The sequence below is a fragment of the Octodon degus genome, unplaced genomic scaffold (genome assembly GCF_000260255.1).
Source record: "Octodon degus isolate 3935 unplaced genomic scaffold, OctDeg1.0 scaffold00189, whole genome shotgun sequence".
In the NCBI taxonomy this organism is placed as follows: Eukaryota; Metazoa; Chordata; class Mammalia; order Rodentia; family Octodontidae; genus Octodon; species Octodon degus.
Genome location: NW_004524765.1, coordinates 2,022,593 through 2,046,571, shown reverse-complemented (window position 1 = coordinate 2,046,571; position 23,979 = coordinate 2,022,593). Strand labels below are relative to the sequence as shown.

General features: G+C 45.6%; 1 protein-coding gene and 2 non-coding genes across 4 annotated transcripts; all 3 read left to right on the top strand.

Moving 5' to 3' along the window:
- The first annotated feature begins 234 nt into the window (after positions 1–234).
- On the top strand, positions 235–324 carry Trnay-gua. Its single transcript is given in 2 exon segments — positions 235–271; positions 289–324. It is a non-coding gene; the product is annotated as a tRNA-Tyr (tRNA).
- A 4,137-nt stretch (positions 325–4,461) lies between these two features.
- Positions 4,462–4,533, top strand: Trnap-ugg. The gene has a single exon. It is a non-coding gene; the product is annotated as a tRNA-Pro (tRNA).
- A 358-nt stretch (positions 4,534–4,891) lies between these two features.
- Positions 4,892–23,211, top strand: LOC101569703 (ribonuclease 4). 2 transcript variants are annotated; one of them, XM_023704158.1, is made up of 2 exons: positions 4,892–5,073; positions 21,892–23,211. In XM_023704158.1, exon 2 carries the CDS (start codon positions 21,909–21,911, stop codon positions 22,341–22,343), a length of 435 nt encoding a protein of 144 aa, XP_023559926.1. In that variant the 5' UTR covers positions 4,892–5,073; positions 21,892–21,908; the 3' UTR covers positions 22,344–23,211. The 2 variants fall into 2 exon arrangements, with proteins under 2 accessions (XP_023559926.1, XP_023559925.1); XM_023704157.1 differs by lacking the exon at positions 4,892–5,073 and adding an exon at positions 11,863–11,967.
- The last annotated feature ends 768 nt before the right edge of the window (positions 23,212–23,979 follow it).

Genomic DNA, 23,979 nt, shown 5'->3' with positions numbered 1-23,979 from the left:
CCCGCGCGACGACCGCGGGCCCGCGGCCCCGCCGGGGGCTCCGGGCAGGCTCCGCCTCCCTCTGTGCGGAGCCTGCTGTGGGAGGCGGCGCGCCAGCCCCGCGAGGTTGTCCCCGCGACCGCGACGCTGCGCCCCACAAACCGGCTGTGTGGTGTGAGCCCGGTCTGTTGCTCGTCGCGCCCGCCTGTGGCTCTCGTTATGAAGAGGGAGCTCCAGAGCGCATCGCTCGTGCTCCCTTCGATAGCTCAGCTGGTAGAGCGGAGGACTGTAGCAGAGTGCTGTGTGGCCATCCTTAGGTCGCTGGTTCGATTCCGGCTCGAAGGAAGAGCTGCTGTTTTGAAGTTGAGCGCCACCCACTCTAGCGCCCTGTCTGTAGGGAGCACAAAGTGTGGTGCACAACACCTGTTGTGAGGGTTTAGCCCTCTTGGGAACAACTCTGGAGAGGAGAGCCTTGGGTGTGTCTGGCAGCTATACCTGCTTGGGAAGGGGTGTGTGTTTGTATGAACTGATTGTGAGGTTTAGTACATTCCTTTTATTAACGAACGAATTTTCCTACAAAAATTTGAGTTTTAATACCTAATATTTAAGGTGTGTCGTTTTTAAGGCTGGGCATGGTGGTGCATGTCTGTAAACCCAGCACTGGGGATCCTGCGGCAGAAGGATCACAGTGCTTTCAAGGCCAGCTTGGGCCGCACAGAGAATTTAAGGTTAGCCTAAGGAGACCTTTGTCTAAAAAAACCTGAAATTTGGCAAAGAGATGTTCTAATTAAAAAACATTCCTTTCACGAAGTGCTGGTCCCCTGGCATATTTAAATCTGAAGCGTCATAGTTCATTGTTTGTGAAGAACATATGAAAACAAGAGCAGGGATCTATATTTGCTTGACCTGGCTATGATTTTAGCAGAACTTCCACAAGGCAGGAAATGTACTCAGTTGATGTTTTTCAGAGCAGCCCAAAGCCTGGTGGTCAGTGGGAAACTGCTTCTTTGTACTTGTGGTCAGTAAGTTTAAAAGGAGCCCCAGCTGAGAATAACTGCCAGGGACTGAATCAAGGACTATGCAATTCTTTAGTGTTAACTAATAGTGTTAGCTATTTTTGGCATTAGGATAGATTAAAAAACAACAACAACAACAACAAAAAAAAACAAACCAAAACTGAAACAGGAAGGTCACTCTAAGCCACGTAGACAAAGTCATTTGGATTGAGTGAACACAGTGAGAAACCGTTATATAGTCTGTGTAATAAAAGTGTGTGTCACACATCAAGCATCACCATTCACAAAAGTGTTGCTGAACTTGGTCAAACCGAAAGGAAAGAGTTTCTTGAAAGAAACTGAGGAAGCACCACTTCCAGTACCCTCGTGTTTGCCCCTGTTGCTCTAAAGCACCCTCTGGCAGCTGCCTGCTTCTACATTTCCTTGTGCGTTGCAACACACGGTCAGCTCCTCTGCTGAGGGTTTTATGAAAATGGTTGTTATCTGGAGTAATTCTTTCTTCACGATTTCCTAAACAAGGATAAAATTATGCGACGCATCTGTGAGATGGCACTTAGTGGAAACACCAGTAAAGATCAACTCCTGCACCTGACAAGTGGTATTGATCGGCAGCTCACATGGAGCCTGTTACTTCCTGTATAAAAGCACATATGTAAATAATCACGCAAGGGTAGCGGTGATCTTACACAATTGGTGACATTATGAGAGAAGAGCTGGTGAAACTGCTTTACCTGGAAGAACACAGGGATGGATAGCTCTGATGGAGGCATTTCCATCACAAGACATAGGGCCAGAGAAGGTGGCTTCAGTTACTAGTTTTAGGGCATCTTGCATGAAGGGGCAACTTCTGGTTTCATACAGTTCTTTGTGAAGGAAGTGAAACATCTAGTCATCTAATTTCATTGTATTATCAAGCAGTTATTTGTGCCAGGGAAATCAGCAAAATGTAGACAGTATCCTAAAAGCTGTCACAAAAAATGGTGAGCTCCAGTCATGGCTGGTGCCCTTAGTGGTGTCAAACACTTTTTTGTTTTTGAAACAGAGTTTCACTGTACAGTTTCAGTCTGGCCTTGAACTCAGTGGCCTTGAGCTCACTGTGTAGCCCAGGCTATCCTTCCATTCACAGTTATCCTCCTGCCTCAGCCTCCCAAGTGTTGTCATGTACCACCATGCCTGGCTTCAAGCACTTCTTGATGAGGTGCAGGTGCAATATAATGCTGTATTTATGTACAACAATACATGGTGATTGAGCAGAGAAGGAGTCCTGGAGAGATCTGTAGCCTGTTCAGATGAAATTAGACTGTATCTGAATGAAAAGGGGCAGAAATATCCACAGCTCACTGACACGGCCTGGCTTACCAATCTCATGTTTTTGTTTCATAGATTTTACACTACACTTCAGTGTACTGAACAAAAGCCTCCGGAGGATAGGTAAAAACAGCAGAAAAGGTGTCTTGTGATGTCAGCATATTTGAGAGAAAGCTGCAGGTTTCTGAAAAAGCCCTTGAGAGTGAGCAGTTGAAATATTACCTGAATCTAAAAATACATTTAGAAAATTTGGTAGGTAACATTCGCAGACAATCTTACAAGCCATCAGGAAATCTGGAAGGAATTCTCTAGCATTGTAGCAGCTGCAAAGGAGAATTTTGGTAGCAGGCTTTTACAGTTGTGTAAAATGGAAATAACCTGGTGTTTTCTCACTTTTCCAGATAAAGCCAAATTTGAAGAACTAGATCCTTCCTGCTTACACTGATTTAGGTTTTGGAAATCTGGAAATGGAGCTACTGGAATTTCAAGAAAGTTCTATCTGTAAAAATAAATTCTATGTTCAAAAATGAATTGAGTTCAAAACTTGAGAAGATAGAGTGTACAGAACACAAACCTACAAAGTATAGGTAAAAGCAAAAAAGATGTTTTCTGATGTCAAAATATTTGAGAGAAAACTGCAGGGTTTTGAAAGAAGGGATAAAAGGACAGCACAAGTGGTAGTTCTAAAAGTGAAATTCTAAAGTGTGGAATTCTCTGCCAAATAATTTTAAGTCAGTGAAAGCACTAGGGGTTGCTTCTCTTACTTTGTTTGGATCCCGTTATGCTCGCCAGCAGCCGTTTGCAGCTTTGAATCAGAGCAAATCTGATACAAAAAACCGACTTCACAGGCGACCTGAATGTTACATGTGCTGCTTTTAAACAGAATAAAAGCCAAAGTTTGACAAATTATTAGCATGCATATGTCAGCCAAGACCACATAGCTGTGTATTAGCACTCCAAGTGCAAACCTTGTGTGTGTGTGTGTGTGTGTGTGTATGTGTGTGTAACCAGGATTGAACTCAGACCCTTGCACTTGCCAAGGAAGCACTTATTCCATTGATCCATCTCCCCAGCTCCTAAGTGCAACTTTTGCCTTTCATTAAAACCCATTTGCTTCATTGAAAGCTCTGTGATTGTGTTTTTCTTTTAAGACAAAAGATGTTGATGCATGAGGGCTTTTTTCTTTCTAAGCTAAAACCTCAGTATTCAGAATTAATGGCAGTGTTGGCACTTTGCAGTAAATAACTGGGTTTTGGGTTGCGGCTTGGACGCTAGGTCTCTAAAACGTTTGCACGACTGGCTTAGAGCTACCAGGCGGATCCCACTTAGGGTGCTACCAGAAGAGACCAAGGGCTACTGGACAGTGCAGAAAAACTTCAGAGTGTGCACACACACCCTCCTTGCACTTTTGGGACAGCGAGCCTCTGCTTCTCCTATTCCTGCATCCCCTAAGAAGAGACATTTTAAACTTACCTAGAGGTTTTGTTTATATAGTTCTACAAAAAAGATTTTGACTTAAGGCAGAACAGGAAGTAGGGCAAGGATTTAATGTGAATTGGAATGACCCTGGGAGAGCGAATTTCGAATTTCGGATAGAGGAAACAATAGAGGCAAAGGTTGGAGAGATGGAGTAGTGATACCTCTCAGGGAAACTGCCCGGGGCCTCTGAAGTCAGAACAGAAGCCAACTGGCTTCACCTGCAGCCTCCTCGGGCTCCTGAACTTGATGTCCCTGTCTCCCCTCTAGAATTTCATTAGCGGGAAAGGTGGCAAACTGAGGGTAGGGGTGTCTTGTGTCTGTTCTGGGCTCAGGACCACACTCCACAGTGCAGCTCTGCTTCGTCTTCCGGTGACCCGGCGCTCTGCTAGCCCCTTGAAGTTTAGTGAAACTCAGATGAAAGCCCTGCGATCTGGAAAGCTGACTGGCCTCACCCCATCCAGCTGCTGTGTGTCCAGGATGCGGAGCTATGAAAACCAGCAAGGATAGGGACAGTCAGACGTGGAACCTGGCAAATGTGGAAGAAATAAGGCCAAAACTGCGTGTCACAAGGACAGTACAACAACCCAAGAACATGCTGAAACAGCCAGATGGCCTGTTGCCAGTGCAAAAATCCAGTAATATAATTCACAGGCAGTATTACAAGGCACTTCTACATGCTGGCTCGTTGGTCTAGGGGTATGATTCTCGCTTTGGGTGCGAGAGGTCCCGGGTTCAAATCCCGGACGAGCCCGTTTTTAACTACCCTTTTCTTTGGTTTGTTTTTCTTTTTCCCTCCTCTTCTTTAGCAACTACAAGGTAAAGTTAAGTTTCGTTCAAACTTTCTCGCCTTTGGACTGTTCTACCAAAGAAACCAGCACTGTATGACTTATGTGGCAGATGTCCACGTTGGCAGGAAGCGCTCTGAGTTTCTGGTCGCTCCGCCCCGGGGGGGACCTCCTGTATGTGTTTGTGTGCACGTGTGTGTGTACCCGCTCTCCCCCTGTGGGGTCCCCCAGAGGCGGTGCAGTGGACCCCAGGCTTCCTCCGGAGGCGGGGTTCGCCAGCGCTCCGGGGGCAGGGTAGGCGGGTCCGGGTGGGAGAGGCCTGTGGGGGACAGTCAGGGCGCGGTGCAGCTGCGAGGAGCTGGGAGCAGGATCCTCTGCGCCCGCAGCCGGCGTTCGGAGGAGCTCAGACGGGGACGCGCGCCGCCCACCCACGCGCGACCAAAGCGGGATTCAAAAGGAAGCCTTTGCGGTTTCTACCAGCTCGGGTCAGCCTATTGGGAAGAAGGGTGAGAAATAAAATCTCATTCCACTCGCTACCCATTTGTTCCACCTGGCTCGGAGGCTGAGATGCTCGCTCCTCCCGCCTCTCCGCACCTCAGTCAGGAGCGCTTTGGCGGCGGGCGGGCGGGGGCTGCAGGGGCGTTTGCGTCCGGTCCACGGAGCTGACCAGTGAAGAGGGTAAAAAAAGGTAGATTTTTACAGAAGTTCAGTTCCCGCCTTGCTTTTTTGCCGCAGCTGAGCAGATACCTGCGCGAAGGTCTCTGTCATACAAGCCAGGTTCCGAAAGGGACCGCAGGTTCTTCGAACCGGGGAAGCCCCGGGAGGCCCGCGAGTGCTCAAAACTCAGGGAACTTTGCTGAGTACTCAGATTGATCATCAGATTTGCGCAGCAGGCCTCATCCAGTTTTTGCTGGCTAAACTAACTTTTAGGGACTGCTGTTTGTTATTTTCTCTGCGTCCCCACCCTTGGCCCACCCTGAGCCAGAGTTGTGAAATTCTTGGAAACTTTTTTCCAGCAGCCTGTGCTTCAAGCCTTCTTGCTGGACACCAGGGTTCCCGTTCTCTTGCTCTGACACAGCATAGAAAATGGTAACAGCAATGCACAAATCAGAACATCTTTATTTAGGAAGGATCGTTAAGAAAAGAAAATAACCACTCTCCTGACGCTTGTAGATCTCATATGAACCAAGACCCACCCTTTGTCACAGTAAGAATATTATTGCCAAGTGACAACCTGGTGCCATATTTATCTAATTAGCATATGGCCAAATCTGGAGAAGCAGCCTTGGATACTCAAAGAACTACTTCACTGCACAGCTACCAGCTAGTTAATGCGCAAGGACATTTTCTGTTCCTTAGGCAATTAGTGTCTTTTTTTTTTCTTATCCTCAGTTTCCTCCTCTGTAAAATGGGGGAGGGATTGACAGATGGCCTTAGAGGTCCCTCTCCATCTTATCTGTCTTATTCTATAATTGCATGGACTAGTACAGTGTTAGTCGTGTGGCTCTTGAATAAAAGAAAGTACTCCAGTAATGTGAAGGTGACTACAGCAGGGCAGGGAGGATAGGGCCACCAGGAACCAAACAGTGCATGGCCGTGGTCGGAGAATGGTCGTCAGGTTAGAAGCAGTGAAACGTTTGTCAGGGTATTGTTGAGAACATTTGCCTATGACTCAAACTGAGTCAGATGGGTAAAAAGTGAGCCAGTGTGAGCTGGTGAAACCTTCAGGAGTTTTCATGAAATCTGTATTTGAGCAAAGGCTGAGCTCTGTAAACAGTTGTTCTCCAAAGAGTGACTGGGAAAGAGGGGATGGGCCCAAAACCGAAAGTTTGTTGAAAAGGTAATGTTTAATTGTTGTCTTTGGAGATACAGGACTTTGTCCCCATTGACCTCTTGGGCAACAGTGCCCCACCATTTGGGGCCAGATCCTTCAATCATGTGGGTTTTTTTTCCTTTAATCATTGGCTTTTGTGAATTACCATATGTGTCATGTTTATAGACTCTGAAATGTTAGCCTTACAACGTAAATTGAGAGAATGTGTATTTCATTCCCATCATCTATTTTTATAATTAGCCCTACAGACAGCATCAAACATACATACTTTATATAAAAGGGAAAAGTACACTGCCACTAGAGTCCCTGGAAGGAGAATGCCTGACAAGAACAGGTGCTACACTTGATCTTAGCCCAAACTGAGAAGTGATAGGAGGTGTCTTGCTTGCTGTGCATAAGGGCTGTTAGCTTCAGGGCGAGAGACAAAGGAAAAGATTCCAGGAAATAGGAATGACTTTCAAGTTGTCCGAACTTTAAAAAAATATGTAGCTTTTCTCAATTGTCCGTTACTTTACAAGTGTTAAATTGCTGACAAAGATATAATGTTTACTAGTAAACTGGTTCCTTGTTTGTTTTGAAACATAAATGCTTGAACCCTAGATGCTTTTTAAACTCCCCTATTTCAATATAACTTCCTGTATTAAGTTCAGAACGAAAACAAAATGCCCTTTTGTATTGGCAAGGGTATGAGCAAGTATGAGCTCTCCGCAATCTTCAGGTGCAGGGCCAGAGTAGAGCAAGTGCCTGATCGTGTTCCGCAGCAGCGTTGGGCAATGCTAAAATCAGAGGCTGCTCTGGCGGAGCCTGTGAGCCTTGAGTGGTGCTTGAGGCCATGGTGTGATGTGCTGTGTCCATGCACGTGTGTGTGCCTAAGTTAGAGCGGCATCCTCATCTCTGAAGCAGAGTGGGGCCACGTTGTTCGTGTCCTCTCCGGCAGTGGGAATTGACTGCTGCCCTCCCTGGGAGTGAGCCAGTCAGTGGCTGTAAGACCTTGCAGACCCCGTCGTGAGTCCGGGAGCTCTCCTCCTTACAGACAACTGTGGGTGGCTTTTAAGAGCTCAGTGCTTTGGTGGCTGTTTAAAAAATGCTCTGTTATTCATTTAAAATAGGTACCGCTTGTAAATGATATGCTTTCCCACAAAAGGAAACTGAACATTTGATGTACTATGTTGGATGCCAGTAGAGTCCCCACATGAGGGTCCCATGGCCCATTGCTTCTCTTTGCTCTTGGAAAACTTAGAGCGTTAGCCCTTGACAGAACACACTTTGGCATTTGATAGCACCGATGGACGCATATCTGCCTCTTGTCAGACGCTCCAGTTCCCCTGAAGCACAAGTACGTAGGGAAAACATTGATGGAGGTTTGCTTTGTCCTCTCCTCACTACTCTAACTTTTTTTCTGTTAGCTCAGGATTTGGGTGAGGGTGCAGGGAGAAGGGAAGAGGACAAGGACAAAGATAGGATACTGGAGACCCCACAGTGGGTTCCAGCCTCCTGCCTGGGGTTATGACACATGGCGAAAAGAAAGAGCAAGAGATAGCGGGGATCTGGGATGACCAGTTGTTGGTGGGGAACAGAAGGCCAGGAGGCAGCCAGAGCCTTGGTACTTGATTACATCTGGGTCAGTGACAGTGGTTGATGCGCAGTGAATGTTTCCAGGAACAGTAATGGGGTTGTGGTGGGCTGGCGAGAATGAAGCACTATTGCAAGGACCAGACAAGGGGCAGTAAGGAAACTAGTTTCCCAGGTGCCTTATCACCCTCAGCAGGGTTCATCTTGGCCCAAGAGCTCCACAGCACCACTAGTCCTAGCGCTTCTGCTGTGACCAGAAGAAAGTGGGGAATTTTGTGGTTCCAGTCTGACTCAAAGGCCAGGACAAGGACAATCCCAGACATTATCTGGACTTAGTTTATAATGTGTAGTCCCCAAAGCTCCAACAAGGATGTGCCCCCAAAGTTAAGAAGCTGGGGACCTTTGTCCTTTTCTAGATCTTCCTGCTGCCCTCCTTCCTTCTGTCAGTCCTCAGGCCCTTCCCAGTACCAAGAGCTGCTGTTAAGGCCAGGCTGGTGGCACTGAGAGAGGAAACTTCCTCCAGGGGTGAAACTGGACAAATATGGATTAGCTGTGCAGGCAGGCCGCCTGGGAAAATTGATGTAATGGAGTTTCCTGAGGGGCTGACGGTTATAACCCTGGCTACACATGATAACCCTGTGTGCGTGTGGCTGTGAGGTCCTGCAGGGGGCACGTCAGCTTTGGAAAGCTCTGTTGGAATTCCTGCCCCCTGCGATCATCGTTCAAGTATTGTTAATCATTGTTTTCACTTCTCTAATCTTGTTTTTTGCTGATTTCCAATGAAAACTTGCCCTGTAGGATAGAAATGCTGCAAAAGTGGTCTCAGGGTCTTATTCCCCACTCTGAGGAGGACAGGTGTCTCCCTAGAGACATGCGGAGTCATTTGTTCTGTCAGGATCCTCTTTGTCTGCTGCTTCAGCACAGGCCAAGAATCCCAGCACTCCAAGAGACCAAGTCATAAATTTGAGTCCAGGTAATTAAGACCTTGTTTCAAAATTTAAAAATAAACAATAGGTTGGGGATATAGCTCTCTCTGTAGAGACCCCAGGGCTCAATTCCTGGGAAAATGAAACAAACAAAAACAGGAACCTGTTGTTCATATAGGCTTTAAAGTAAAGCACATCCCTAAGTACATGAAGTTACTGGCAACTGCTTGAAGAGTTTAGCCTTCTAAGGAGTTCTGCTCTGGAGCCAGGATGGATACCCCCAAAAAGAAGGCACATCAGCAACATTTCGAGAACTATTAGTCAACTAGAAGCAGAGCATTGCCAGGACCTTGAAGCCTTCCTGCTCCGCCTGGGAATCAGGCCTAAGTGGTAACTTCTGTCAAGCCCAGCAGTGTCTGTAAACCCTGAAGAGAAGCCAGGAGAGTGTTCATGGTACAGGTCTCCAGAATGAGAGCAGACAGTGCGGTTCCTAGAAGCAACAAGCAACACTAACAGGAATTTGGGGCCTAGTGTCAAGCATTATTTCAGTACTAAGAGTACAGAGATGAATAAAATAATCTTTGGGGGATTCCGTCTATGGAGAGGCAGTGAGATCAATTTACTATTAAAGGAGCTGTGGTTAATGGTCTCTTCCCTGGTTACTCCAACCTGAAGCAAAACCAGATCCACCCCCCTTGGACTGTAAGAACCTCAGATCCGAGCACGTGCTTTGCGAGTGTTCGGGAGGCTCCTGGAGGTTGTAAACATACCTGCAAGGTCACCCTTTGTCTCTCTGGTGAAGTCACCTTTTCACTCCTTTTCTTCTTCAGCTCTCCGTAAGGAGCCTATCCCTGCCGTGCATTCTCTTCCTTTTTGACCAAGCAAACAGTGGAACTGATGCTCCGCTGCCGCAGAATTGGCCCACCAAGGTCCTCACGTAGGGAAAGTAGTTCCACCCGCTAAACCGTCCCTGCCAACCTTGTAGTGAATTTGGGGTGGGGAGCATTGAGACAGAAGTCAGCTTTAATGACTGTGTGTGCCTGTCTGCATATAATAGTGGGAAAACCCTGTCGTTGGCAGCTGAAATGGGGAAGGTGTAGTGCTATTCCCTAGTAAACTAAACACAGCAGTAATAGTGGGCTTCTTTCCACTGTCGGCTCTGTGCTTCTGAGTCTAGGATTACATGGAACAGTCTTTATTCTTCTGCGTGCATATTTTATTGGGTATTGACCCAGGACTTCACCCGTGCTAGGCATGCATGCTGCCATCCAACTATACGCCTCACCCCATTACTCAGATTTTTATTGTCGTGTCCTCTCCCTGGGACTGAGGGGACACAAATAGCACATACTGTGCACCTCCCTACTGTTCCATGGCTTTGGTATGTTGCTCCTGCTTTTTAACATGCTTTTTTATTAGGATGAATCCTTTGCCAGGGGTGTCAGGCTCTCGCACAAACAGGCTTCCTGCAGCGCACCACCCCCCCCAGCTTCTCTCACGTACCCGGATGTATAGAAGTCAGGTCAAAGCAGTTCAAGCCATCAGTTTGGGGGTCTCTGCTTCACGGGTGTCTCCATAGGAGTGAATACTGAGTACAGCGAATCTACAAAGAAAGAAGCAGCCAACACCCCTGAGGACTGGGTGGAGTTGGAGAGGATTGTTCGGGACTCAGAGAAGGTGTTGCTGAATTGAGTCTGGAAAGATGACTGCCTTTTCTCCCTGCAATCAGAGGCTTGATGTCACACCCAGTGTTTGTCTGCAGTGTTCACCAGACTTAGATAATACCTACTTCACACAGTCTTGGCAATGACTAAAGCAAGTCAGATAGATGACAGCTTCATAAAACAAATGGTAAAGTTGATTATTATAATTATTAAGATGATTTCAAGTGCAGCTGCTGCCTGAAATGCAGTTGTCCTTAGTTGTCACCTTCTCAGATGTGGGCAGATTGAATACTCTGGGTTGGGCGGATGACAACAAAGAGCTGAGGATTTGGAAAATAACATGGTTGTGGATCCATTTTTTTAAAAAATGTATTTAGTACAGGGTGTACAGGGTCTCACTATACAGATTGGACTCATAGTGATGCTCCTGTTTTCAGCCTCCCAAGCGCTGAGATTCCAGGTGTGTACCATCACGCCCAGTCTCAGTCGTGGTCTCAGTGCACCCTGGGGGCGGGGCTGACACGGCACACCAGGGATCATATCCTGGTCCCTGCGTCTGCCTGAGCAGGCGCTTTCATCTGTTGAGCTCTCTGGATGGCCAGCACACTGTTTTTATGTAGGCGCTGAATTTTTTGAGTGGCTACAATAGGAATGTTGCATTAACGTTAGAGATAATTATTTTTGCAACTGTCCTTCAAGGAACAAAAGATTGGGTGCTCAGGAATACTGTGTTGTGGACAGGTAAGGATGAAAGGAAGGGGAAGCCTAGTTAACATCTTAGTAAAGATACTTCTGGAGATGGTAGCTGGGAAGGTAAAGTGTGTGGCAGGTAATACTACATGTCACGCAAGCTTTTCCGGAGGCGATTTCGTGGTTCTGTGGAATAACTTGCTTAGCATACTTTCATGAAATGAAATTACATGGACAAATACTTTAATATAAAAGTGTCCTACTGGGAGATCATAGCTTACTCTGCAGACTTCTTCCAAGGCAGTTCTTAGAGTTGGCACATGACATCAGAGACAGTATTTATGGATCCAGGCTACTGCCCGTGAATTAGGAAAACTCAATCCTGTCATGAGAAAGGGTAAGAACTATGGACATCAGAAATATAAGCAGCTTTTGGGCAAAAGACCATGTTTATAAAAGTTTGTCCTCTTAACCAATTTCTGATCCTTTCAGATGGTTGATAGTTGACCCAGGCATGCCCAGTATAACGAACGCCCATGGCTTGCGTGTTTCTGCCAGGTCTAGGGACCTGTATATCTGTTCGCCCCTCTCCTTTATATCAAATAGTGTACCACCAGAACCAGGAGGAGTCTCTGGGGTCACACAGCGGGAACCTGTGTCCACAGAACAAGCACTGGAGCCCATTTGCAGTTGGAGGGAAACAGCTAGACTCTTGTAAGATTCTTCCTCCTGGGTAATCTGTTCTATTTGTTTATATCTGTACTACTTCTAGCCATTCATCCATGTGATTGATTCTCCTCTCTTAGGTCTTTTGGGCCCAAGTTCATGAATAGGAAAGGAAATGAGTGTGAGAAAAAGTAAAACAAATAAACATAAAGGTCTTCTGGGAGAGTCCACATATGGATGAATTTCTAATTTAGGGAGAACTTCTAAATTGTGATTAAAAATCTCCAGAGTTTTAGGAAACCATTTGCTGAAGGACATCTGTTTCTGTCCATATTATAAAGATTCCTTGTCAAGGAAAGGAAGAGAAAATACGCTTTTAGCACTGTCTACTAGTCTTCCCTACTTTCTTCCCTTCAAAAAGCATTGGGTGCCCTTTTTGTTTGTTTTGTTTTTGAGATAAGGTCTTGCTTTGTAGGACAGGCTGAACTTGAACTTGCTTATGTAGCCTATGCTGACCTCAAATTCACAGTGATCCTCTTGCCTCAGCCTCCCAAGTGCTGGGGCTCCAGGCATGTGCTACCATGCGAGGCTTGCATGACCTTTGAAAACAAAGGTCAAAAGACAAAAAGAAAGCACACTGGCAGGTTGAATGGAAGAAAGAAGGAAGAGAAATGGAGGGGAAGCATGATTTGGTGTTATGGTTTCCCTTTGGGGAGTGGTGAGACTGTACTTTTGAAAATGGTAACCATAGTTCACTAGTAAATTATGAAGTTAACTCCTTGGTATGCTAAAGTTGATGTAGCTGTTGCATTTGGGAAGAAGAGAACATAAATTCTTGTGAAGACTATAGGATCTGTTTGAGTCAGTAAAGTGAGTCTGAAGAGCAGTAGGTGCCAGTTCCACTGGCAAAAGTCAAGTGAGGTATGTGTATGGGCATAGGAGGACACGTGTGGACAAGTGGGGATTGGCACCCTGACTTGGCAGAGCCATTTCTGTGCCACAGATAATCGGCTTGTCCTTGTTTTCCAACAACTCTGCGTTACCTAGATTTAGACAAATACCACATTGAATATGGGGATGAGGCAGTTAGGAGCAGGTGTTTATGTCATCAGTCATGCTGTCTGCGGGCTGGGGGTAGGTTTCTGGACGTACTGGGGAATCAGGTTTACAATAAGCTTCAGGAAACCTTAGGTACTGTGGTACAAAATAAATATGAAGATTTGGAAAGTCAGAAACAAAATTACCCCTTGGGCTTGCCAGACTGGAACCTGAAAGCTTTCCACCTCCAAAATGTGAGAGATGTTTTAGGAGACAAACCTATAGGGTAGCGTCTCTCTGCTTTAACTGTAATGAAATGTTGGTTTGGCCTGCACACCTAGTCTTAAGGGTTAAAGGCAGCTCAGTGAAATAGGGCCACAGGTCCCCCTGCTATCTGTTGTTCTACTTGATGCCTTGTGCCACCAACTGAATTGATACTAATTTGTCTTCATGTTTCCGCTGTTCCTGAGACTGGTCATGGCTCTGCTGTGCTTCATGAGAACTGTGACGTTTCAGGCCCTTGGAGTTAGCAGCTCTGATTTCTAGATGAGAAGACTGAGGCCTAGTGAGGAGAATGAAGTCCATCACTAAAGTACTACTTAAGGTCTGTTATCCGGCAGGCACAATTCCAGGTGAATGACATGGCCCCCGCCCACCTGTGATTATGCACCGGTAGGAGGCACAAGCAAACAGGGTTGTTTGCCCAAGGTCACATGAGTGGTGACTTACCTGGAAATAGTACCCGTGAAGCCTTGCAACAAACCTGTAAATACTTGTAATGTCCTGTGGTCAGGTATGAGACTGCGGCCTTTGCCTTGGCATCTGCATCTAGTGAGGTGTCTTTGGCCTTAATGTCTAAAGCATAAAAAGTTTGGAGGGAGGGCCGGGGAGATCGCTCCGTGGAATAAGTGCTTCCCTGGCAAGTGCAAGGGTCTGAGTTCAATCCCCGGTTCCACCAAAAAAAAAAAAAAAAAAAAAAAAAGAAAGAGAGAGAAACCTAGTTTAAATACATGTAATCAAAAGTTTGGAGGGAGATAAAGTAGGCCTACAGCTCAGCGCCCTTCCATATGCAGCCGCGGCCCCACAACTTGCACATTCACATTTAGTACCTTAGGCCGGGCAGCTGTGCCACTCCAGGGGAGACATTGGCAGTGTTCCTATTCCTGCCACCTAGTGACTCTTTTGGTACTGCAGTCTCTTATTCTGTAGTTTGTAATTTTTCAACTCTGGGATTCTATTTTACTACTACTCTTTATGTAAGAAGTTAATACTTGTCAATTATAGAGTGAGAAATGTAATTGATTATCAATCAGTGAAACCTGGACAAGAGCTTTTTAAAAAACCAGAAAGAGAGGATACACTCCGGAGCCTAAAAACCCTCCACCTAAAGGCAAAGGGCATGGCAGGTGGGCATGCTGGGAGATAGAACCAGCTGTCTGTGAAGACAGCTTATTTTTTTAAGGGCACCTGTCCCTTCTGCAATCTCGTATCACTTTCTCCATAAACTCTCAAGAACACTTGTGCTTGAATTCATCATGAGTTACAGTCTATGTGCTTCGTGGAAACTTGTCAACTGAAATTTACTTCATTATTGTGAATGATGTTAGCGTGCCTTACGGGGCACCCAGCAGCACACCAGAGCTGTCCATGGCTCTTATGAATGGGCCAGCTGGCTCAATCCAAACGCTGATTAGGAAGAGGATGCGCTTCACCCACTAGGTCACGTGCCTTTCGTGTCACCGAGAGAGTCCTGGATTCCTTTGTTCCTCTAGGCTCACATTCTCCCAGGACTGTTAGCCACATTATAGGCCTGGTGCCAGGATCTTTGGACTTCTTAATGCCTTCAAAAATATTTGAGATGAAAATGTTTATTGATTTACTGTAAGAGAAGTACAACATAAAATAATTAATTTAATATCAAGATGTATCTTTTTTTGTATTTAGGACAGGGTGTACAGGGTTTACAGGGTCTCACTGTGTAGATCTGACTTGTAGTGATCCTCCTGTTTACAGCCTCCCAAGTACTGGGATTACAGGCACGTGCCACCATGCCCAGTCTCAGTTACTGGGGGTGGGGCTAGCACCCCAGGCCCAGGGATCAAACTCCTGGCCCCTGTGTCTGCCTCAGCAGGCACTTTAATCCACTGAGCTATTTGGCTGGTTTTTTTTTTTTTTTTTTGGCAGTGTCTCACAAAATGCCCAGGCTGGGCCAGGTGCAGTAGTGCAGATCTATAATCCCAGCACTTGGGAGGCTGAGCCTGGAGGATGGCCCTGAGTTCAAGGCCAGCCTGCACTACATAGTGAGTTCAATGTCAGCCTGAACTAAATAGTGAAATCTTTTTTTTTTTAAGACCCACAGAAGCCATAGCAAATCATAAATGATCTGTAAACAAATAATTTTAAAAACTCTAAAAATCATTTAAAATTTACGGTGAAAATCCATTTCATTGTTGGACATTGGAGCATTCATATTTAATGTTATATGGAGTAGATCTATGGTGGTTTTTAAAGGATCTTAATGGTCTATAAAATTTTCTTAAAAAAAAAAATAGTTATTGTCAGAAACTACCTCAAGTATCTGCATTCTTCCTGAGGAGAGACACGGTCACTGCAGTTACTGCCTGCTCAGTCTTGATGGGGAACATAATGTCATGACCTGCCATAGCTGTGAAAACAGGCAGCTTTGTGTTGCTGTGACGATACCTAACCGTGTGAAGCGCTTCCCCCGCATACCCTGCTTTAGCGTTAGAGGAAGTGCCTCTTCCACGGGCACGGCACGGCTGCAGGATCGGGTCTTCCTCACCTGCTAAAGGGTCTGCAGCTGACTGCCAGATCTCAGAATACCACTTGCTCTGGGTCTCTTATTCTGTCAGTAAACTGATGGGGTCAATCTGAGTAACAAATGCCCAACTAAATCAGGTCAGCATAGTTCTGAGTGTGGCTGAGGGGATTTGTTGAAATGCACTGGGATTTACTGGGTGGGAGTGACAGCAACCAACGGTTTGCCACCTAGGTGGAAAAGGAAGCAGGAAGGCTCGCTTGTGCTGTTTGGAGGATCTCCGGTCCCCTTCACCTTGCACATCGTTTTCTGGTTCACAGCACAGACTCTTCAGCCTTGCACGACAGACCCTTGGGCTTCCTGGTCACAGACTCACAGGGAGGGGACACTGCAGTGAGCTGAGCTTTTGGCCCCATCCCCCAGCTCCTCCCGTGCAGGCATACCTCCCACACTCTTCCACCTCTGACTCTGGGCAGCTGCTATAAGCCAGTCTTGTAAATTCTTACATATTTGTACAACTCATGTTGTCAGTTTCTCTAGTAAACACTGACTGATACAGATTTTGGTACTGAGAGTGGGGTCGTTGCTGTGATGATAACCATGTGGCTTAGGAGTGTTTGGAACTGGCTGTGGGAGGCATTTGGAAAGGCTTGGTGATGCCAGTTGAGTAAGCAGCCTTGGAATACTTCAAGTTGTGCTTGTTGTGAGACTCTGGTCAAAGCTCAAAAGACCAAAATACTGCTGTAGATGCAGCAGGTAAAGACCAGGCACAGGAGGGTTCTACTTGGAAGAAGGACTGCATTGGCTGTTGGACTCCAGACCATGTGTGCTATGCTTTGGCAGAAAATTTTTCTGCATTTTGTCATTCAGAGACTTTTATCTGAAACTGAGGTTAAGTGTGGGGCACCATCTGACTATTAGAGGAAATATCAAGGCAGTCTAATGTTGAGGCAGTGGCCCAGCTACTGTTGGGGACTTTTGGCCAGATCTGTGAGCAGAGAATCTAGCAGAATAATTAAAAATATTTTAAGTTTGGCCAGAAAGGAAAGTCTAGCAGCAAAGGTGCAGAGAAGTCGGTTGCTGAGAAGGCAGAGCAGAGTAGAAAAGATGGCCTGATGACATCATGAGAGCCATCAGGAAATCACCCTTTGCAGCCTCAAAATTGAAAGGGAAAAAATTTTTCTCTGAGAAGGGAGCCCCAGAGCCATGTTTCAGAATGGCAGAGGGCTAGGAAATTTGTGCCTCTGGATTAGGTTCATAACACCAACCAAACCGGGCATTTGACCCCTATAGCCAACAGGGAAGGAAGCCTGGCCACTGCTTCAGCTGGTGGCACACCTTGGCATTGTCCACGTGGTGCTTGTTCTAACTCTTGCATTCAGAATGCAAGAGTTATGGGATCAGGAAGACTTCTATCCAGGGTTCAGAAGAAGGCCTGGAAGACCAGACCGTGTGCCCCTGAGAGGGCAGCGTGAGGCTGTGAGTGTGAAACCGAAGGTGTGCTGGAAACCTTCGAAAGTTGGAGAAGCCAGAAATGGGGATTGTCTGAGGAAAACTGCAAGGAGGGAGCAGAGCAGGCCCAAGAGAGTAGCCGTGGGAGCTACAGCCACTGGCAGTGTTGTAGGGGCAGAGCCACCCGAGCCCTCTGAACTTCATGTTGTGTCACAGATTGCCTTGGATGCTGGAAATGGGACTATGGGAGTTAATGTTTGCCCTGCTGGATTTTGGACTTGCTTTGATCCCATTCCACACTGTAGCCCTATTTGTACCTTTTGCATGGCAGTGTTTAGATTAGGCCCTTGTATGTTGGAAGCGTTTCACTTTTTTTTTTTTTTTTCATTTGTCCAGGGCTCACAACTAAGAGTTTGCCTTAAATCTTAGAAGAGACTTTGAACTTGGACTTTATAACAGTGGTGAAACTACTAGGACTTTGGCAACTCTTAGAAATGGACTGGTTGCCTTCAACAAAAAGGGATGTGTATGACTCTTCAGGAGGGCAGGAGCAGAATGTTATGATTTATATCTAGATTCCCCCCAAAGCTTTAAAGCTTCAAGCCCTCATAGGTGGGGCTTTTGGAGATGGCTAGATATAAAATTTGATGCTAGGATTAAGGTTGTGATGCTGGGATTATAGCTGCTCGACCTTAGCTATGGGGGCTCCACCTGCAGAGCAGGTAGCTCAGATGGAATAAGAAGGGACAGAAAGAAAGGCAGGCTGCCTCCAGTGCTGTAGCTGCTGCTGCTGCTGCTGCCCTCTGCCTGCCCTGCCCTGCCATGGACTGTTTCTTCTCTGCAGTGCCTTCTGCGATGCCACCCTGCCAGTGGGCTCTGGGCTGAAACTTCTACAAACTATGAGCTGAAATAAACCTTTTGTCCTTTAACTTGTGTCATTGTGTATTTTGTTTCAGCATTGAGAAAAACTATAATCAAGTCTCTCTTTCTCTTTTTGTGGTATGGAGGAATGAATCCAGGCCTCATGCAAATCTGTCTCCCCAGCCCTTTTTAAATTCTAAAATTATGTTACAGAGTCTCACTAAGGTACTAAATTACCCAGGCTCAAACTTTCTGAGCTCAGACTTTCAGTTCTTCTGCCTCAGTGCCTCTGATTGCGGGGATTATAGGAGTGCACCACTGGGCAGTTACAGAAAGTCTTTTTATCTCAAGTGAATAATTTAAAACAGACTTCCAGTTACACCCAATAAACTCTTATGACGTAAAGGGAGTCGGTGATCTCTACTGAAACTCAATTCTAGTCATTCATTGTTTTACCCCAATTGAAGACAGTAGAGGAAAACAAGAAAAACAAAATAGTAAGAATAATAATTGTCCTATATGCTAGACATTATTATAAATACTTTCTATTAATTTTAACCTTTACTAGTCACAGCCTTTTAAGAGAAAGATGTTGTTATGATCATTTAACTTCTAAGGAAATATGCTAAAAGAAGTTTAAAGAATTTCATTGAGTTCACACACTGTTTAGTCAGCTTTCTGTCCCTGTGACAAAATGCCAGAGATAATCAGTTTAAATAGAGGAAAAGTTTATTTTGTCTCAGTGTTCCAGAGCTTTTGTCCTCTGACTTCTTTGATTACTTGGCCTGTTGCTTCTGGACTCGTGAAGGCAGAACATTGTGGTGGGAGAACATGGCCAAAGAGCTGCTCGCCTCTTGGGAGCGCAGGAGCAGCGAGAGGAAGAGGAAGGCGCTGGAGCTACAGAATCGCCTTCCAGGGCACCCTGCCACGCAGTGCCCAGCTTCCTCCTATTCCAGTGAATGTGCTTATTTTTGTCATCCAGGGAGGCCAGCTGCAGAGGCACCCAGTACATGACCAAGCCTGGACCCTGAAGGGCAGGAGGGGAGAATATTTACACAGTTCTAGTTCCAGGCCTGAGGGTGGGGGGGTGATTAGTTTTTTTCTGATAAGATGCAGTGCAGCTAGAGAAATACTCCTGTGAAGCGTGGGCTTAGCTTGTGACAAAGGAACAAAGGTATTTGACATTTTATGTAGGGAACAAGCGGTCTTATGACAAGAGATGGGTGGTATTGGGTTAAGTAACTACAGCAACATTTACGAGAAACAAACTTAAGGAAACAGAAACTCAAGCTCTGAGATGGTACCTGCGTGCAGCATGGCGTTGGGCTGGTTCTTCCTCTTCACTCCTGCCAGGCCCTGCCTCCTAAGCCAACACCACTTACCACCCTGGGAGACCAAGCTTTTAACACATGTGCCTGGGGGAGGCATTCAGGGCCCAACCTGTGCCATTAGTGTGCCCTGCCCCGGGCCTTGAGATCTCAGCACCAAGTACACGTCCTTGTGAGAACTTCTTCAGTGTATCATGATGCAGAAATAACCTTTGGGGCCAACCTTGACCAGAAAGCATGTGTTGGGGTGATTCGGAGGTCACATTGTGCTCAGCTGTTGCTGGAGCCCTGAGATGCACCCTCTGAGGTTTATATTGGACTACTGCCATCAGGTATTTTTCTGTCTTGTTTACTAATGTGATTAATACAGCTGGAAGTTTTGCTCTTATTTATTTATTTATTTATTTATTTATTTATTTATTTTTGGTGGAACCAGGGATTGAACTCAGGCCCTTGAGCTTGCCACGGAAGCACTTATTCCACTGAGCTATCTCCCCAGCCCCATTGTTCTTATTTTTGAGTCAAGGTTTTTCTCTATAGTTCAGGCTAGCCACGGACTCACTATGTAGCCCAGCCTAGCCTTGAACTCGTGGAGATCTTCCTGCCTCATCCTCCCAAGTGCTGGGATTACAGGTGTGTGCCACCATACCTGGCAAGGACTTGCTTTCTCATGAATAATTTAAGTCATTTCTGTAGTCCGTTTTCTTACTAAATCGAACTATATCCTTGGTCACAAAAAGAATGAGCACAAGTAGATGAAAACAGTGTAAGGCTAGAGGAATCATCAGAAAAAAACACCCAAGTACATTGCTCTGCTGGAGCTAAAACCCAAGTGCAAGTGTGCATTCAGGGGCTGTGCCCATGGAGCAAGGAGACCTCAAGGAGCAGTGGAGCCCCAGCCTCCCCTGACACCCTTCCTCCTCAGGTCTCTTTACCTCTTCTGTTCCTAACAGTGTCCTGCGGGTATAACTAGACACAGTAATAGGACAAGGAGCTTTATGTCTTTATGTGCAGAGGCAAAAAGATGACCATGGATAGGAGGCGAGACTTAAGAGCTAGTTGTTTGCTGCTGGCCAGTGTCACTAATCAAAGGAGAGGCTTCTGAAGGACAGGTCCCTCGGCAGGCATTTATTTCAATCCCTCAGACAGTTGACCCGGTCATCATGAAGCAGGACCTTTGGAAGGACGGAACAGCAGTGTCTTCGTACATTGAATCGAGACTTTGCTGGGGCCAGCCCGTAGGCTGTACAACTAAAAATGGTTCATTTGACTCTGAAAAATTGTCATTGTTGCTGTAGGTTGCTCCCTTCTTGAAGGAGGGAATGGGTGTGCTCGGATCAGTCGGCCTTTCCACCCTGGAAGACTACAGGGGAATCACAGTCGATATTAATCCCAGGAGTGACCACTAGGTGACAGCAGCGTCTTTGATTGGTCCCGGTTCCATCCCCTGAACCTTGGTAGAGAGAGGCGGTTCTGAGCAAGTCTTCAACATCCGCCCCCTTTTAAAAAATACAACAATCATAATGTTTTAAAAAATTCCCCAATTTTACACCAGTAGAAAAATAGAGAGGAAAGGCCAGACTGAAATTTTACCCTATTCGTTTCTCCACTTCCCTTAATTCCTAGATGTAAAGTACGAAATCGGCATGTAAAATCCCCTTGACCTGTTTCAATGCAAAGTGGAGCCTCCAGGGACCAAAGCGCTCCCCAAGGATCATACTACGTAATTACCTGAAAAGGCCGATAAGTCCAGATTTGTGTAGATTTGCCTTTCCCTTATTTTAAAGTGAAAAAAAAAAAAAAATCCCTAAACACAATGATTCAAAATTTCAAACCAAGACAGAAAAGTTAACAATGGTTAAGCACTTATTGTTACCTTCAAAGAAATTGTTGCGATTATACGATACAGGCATGAAAAATTGATCAAATGATATAAATGCAGGAGCCAGGGAGATGGCTCAGTGGAATAAGCGCTTCCCTGGCAAGTGCAAGGGTCTGAGTTCAATTCCCGGTTCTGCAAAAAAAAGAAGAAGGGGGGAGGAGGAGGAGGAAAAAAAAAAAAAAAAAGAAAGAAAGAAAAGATATAAATGCAAACCTTTTCAGGAAATTAATAGACATTAGTAGTGTAGCTATCGTAACATATATATTTTCTCCTTCCTTCTTTTCTCATTTCTCCCATCCCAGTTTCTCTTCCCTTTTGAAGGGTTTGTTCCCACTTCCCAAGCCTTTATCTTTTTGTATGCTCTGACCACACAATCTTGGGCAACCAAATGCCATCAGGGCTGCACCAAGTATGGTCTAGAAAATAACAAAAGCTTCTGTTTTCAGAGAAATACAGTTTGTAAAATATGCACTGTTAGGGAGGTAAGGGTGGGAAAAGTCGGGAAATTACACATAAAAACAAGGGCTAAGGACGAGACTGGAGTCAAGGAGAGGCCAGCTTGCTGTTCTCAGTGTGTTTCTCCAGGGCTGAGTCCTGACCATGTTTTCTCTGACCCCTCTCTTGCTCTCTAGACACCTCGCAGGTGGTTATGGCTCTGCAGAGGACCCATTCGCTGCTCCTGCTCCTGCTGCTGACCCTGGTGCTCGGCTTGGTGCAGCCCTCCGATGGCCAGGATCGCATGTACCAGCGGTTTCTGCGGCAGCACGTGGACCCCCAGGAGACAGGTGGCAATGACAGCTACTGTAACTTGATGATGCAGAGACGGAAGATGACCAGTCCAAGGTGTAAGCGCTTCAACAGTTTCATCCACGAAGACATCTGGAACATTCGCAGCATCTGCAGCACCACCAATATCCGGTGCAAGAATGGTTTGATGAACTGTCATGAAGGTGTTGTGAAGGTCACAGACTGCAGGGAGATAGGAAATTCCCCCACGTGCAGGTATCGGGCTATGGCGAGGACCAGGCGAGTTGTCATTGCCTGTGAGGGTAACCCTCAGGTGCCCGTGCATTTCGATGCCTAGATGCCATCAGATGTTGGTTACAGCCAGTGTCTGGGCTCTGATTTACATCTAGATGGTGACAAGTGATGCATTTGAAAAGCCTCATGTTCTGCCTCCTGTGCTTATTTGTCATGCTCTTTCTGTGTAACACATTCTGTTAAGTGTGTTGCATCCACGAAAAATGGAGACATAAATCTCTGAGTCTGAGCTTTTCTGCATTAAGCTTCTTATAATTCTGGCCAGCTTAGCTTGCTCAGATTTTATACTCTGTGATTTAGTCGTTACGTGCATTTTTACTGCATGTCGAGTGCTTTCACCTCGGCTACTTTAATTCCCCAGCCATAATTCATTAATGCTTTTGTATGTAGAGCTTACAGTGAAAAGAATTTGCTGAGTCTATCAAGTTAGTGGAAAAGGGGAGAGAAAAATCCAGTTGGACTAGCTACTTAGCGAGGGTTCCTCTGCTCCATCACAGAGGGCTTTGAAAGTGTCTCCTTTTGTTATTCCCCTAAGTCAGCTGTTGGGGAAGCCATGAAAACTTGTGAATAACATACTGACAAAACGACAGGTCTGTGTTATGTGGCATTATTATGCTTGTGTCTGGTAAGATCAAGAAATGTGATCAGAAATTTTTCTTTTTCCCCTAAATTTTCAATCACCCTAGTAAGTCAAGGTATTAAAACTTTATTAGTGGGGGCCGGGGAGATGGCTCAGTGGAATAAGTGTTTCCCTGGCAAGCACAAGGGCCTGAATTCAATTCCCGGTTGCGAAAAAAAAAAAAAAAAAAAAAAAAAAAACTTTATTAGCTTGTAAAGACTCATTTACTCTCTGACAGAAAGCAATCTCATGTATTCATTATAATAAAGGGCTTATTTGCAGAAATCTAAAATGAGTGTGCTATTTATTGCTTGTTAATTATTTTTCTCCTTTTTTTTTTCTTGTCAGTAAACATGCACACACCTTAGGAGCCTTTTGCTCCTAATCAAACCTGCTTTCTAGCTAAAGGAAAACCCACTAATGTTCATATAGACAGGCCCAACCAAAGTGGGGCCCAGAGAGAAACACTAAGAAACCCTCGCAGGCATGTATTGCTGAACTTTTTACCTTGTAAGAACCTTGCCTCAGGAATTGCCTTTGGCCACAGTGTCCCAGACATCCTCCTGTCCCACTGCTGACCAGCCTTTGTGCTGCCACCTTCCCAGGACCTGATTTCTGGACACATGTATCTCACTGAAGGAAGCCATAACCCCGTGTACGAGATCTGACCTTGAAAACACTAGTAATTACTTTAAACCACTAATTTCTAGGAAATGTTACAGGCATCCTCTGATGTGAACAGCTCTCCCAGAAAAACACCAGATCTGGATAAATATTGTACTTACTGCTGTTCTTTACCTTACTCTGTTCTTTTTCCTGGATAAACAGTTCCTTCATCTGCATTCCCAGCACCTTGCCAAAAAAGAAAATTTGATTGACTTTTATGGTTAGGATAAAAAGAAAATCAATTTGTCAGTGATTCTGTAGTAGCTCAGTTTCTTTATTATAACTAGAGCAGCCAAAGCATAGTGTTGGAGAGAAGAGTTCATTCAGGGAGCTGGGTAATCAAGCCGAGGGTTAAATTTAGACATGTAAAGGAAAACACAAGAATAAAGGATAA

What these genes read in the sequence shown, in the direction of transcription:
- LOC101569703 (XM_023704158.1), top strand. Translation starts at nt 21,909, where the DNA reads ATGGCTCTGCAGAGGACCCATTCGCTGCTCCTGCTCCTGCTGCTGACC.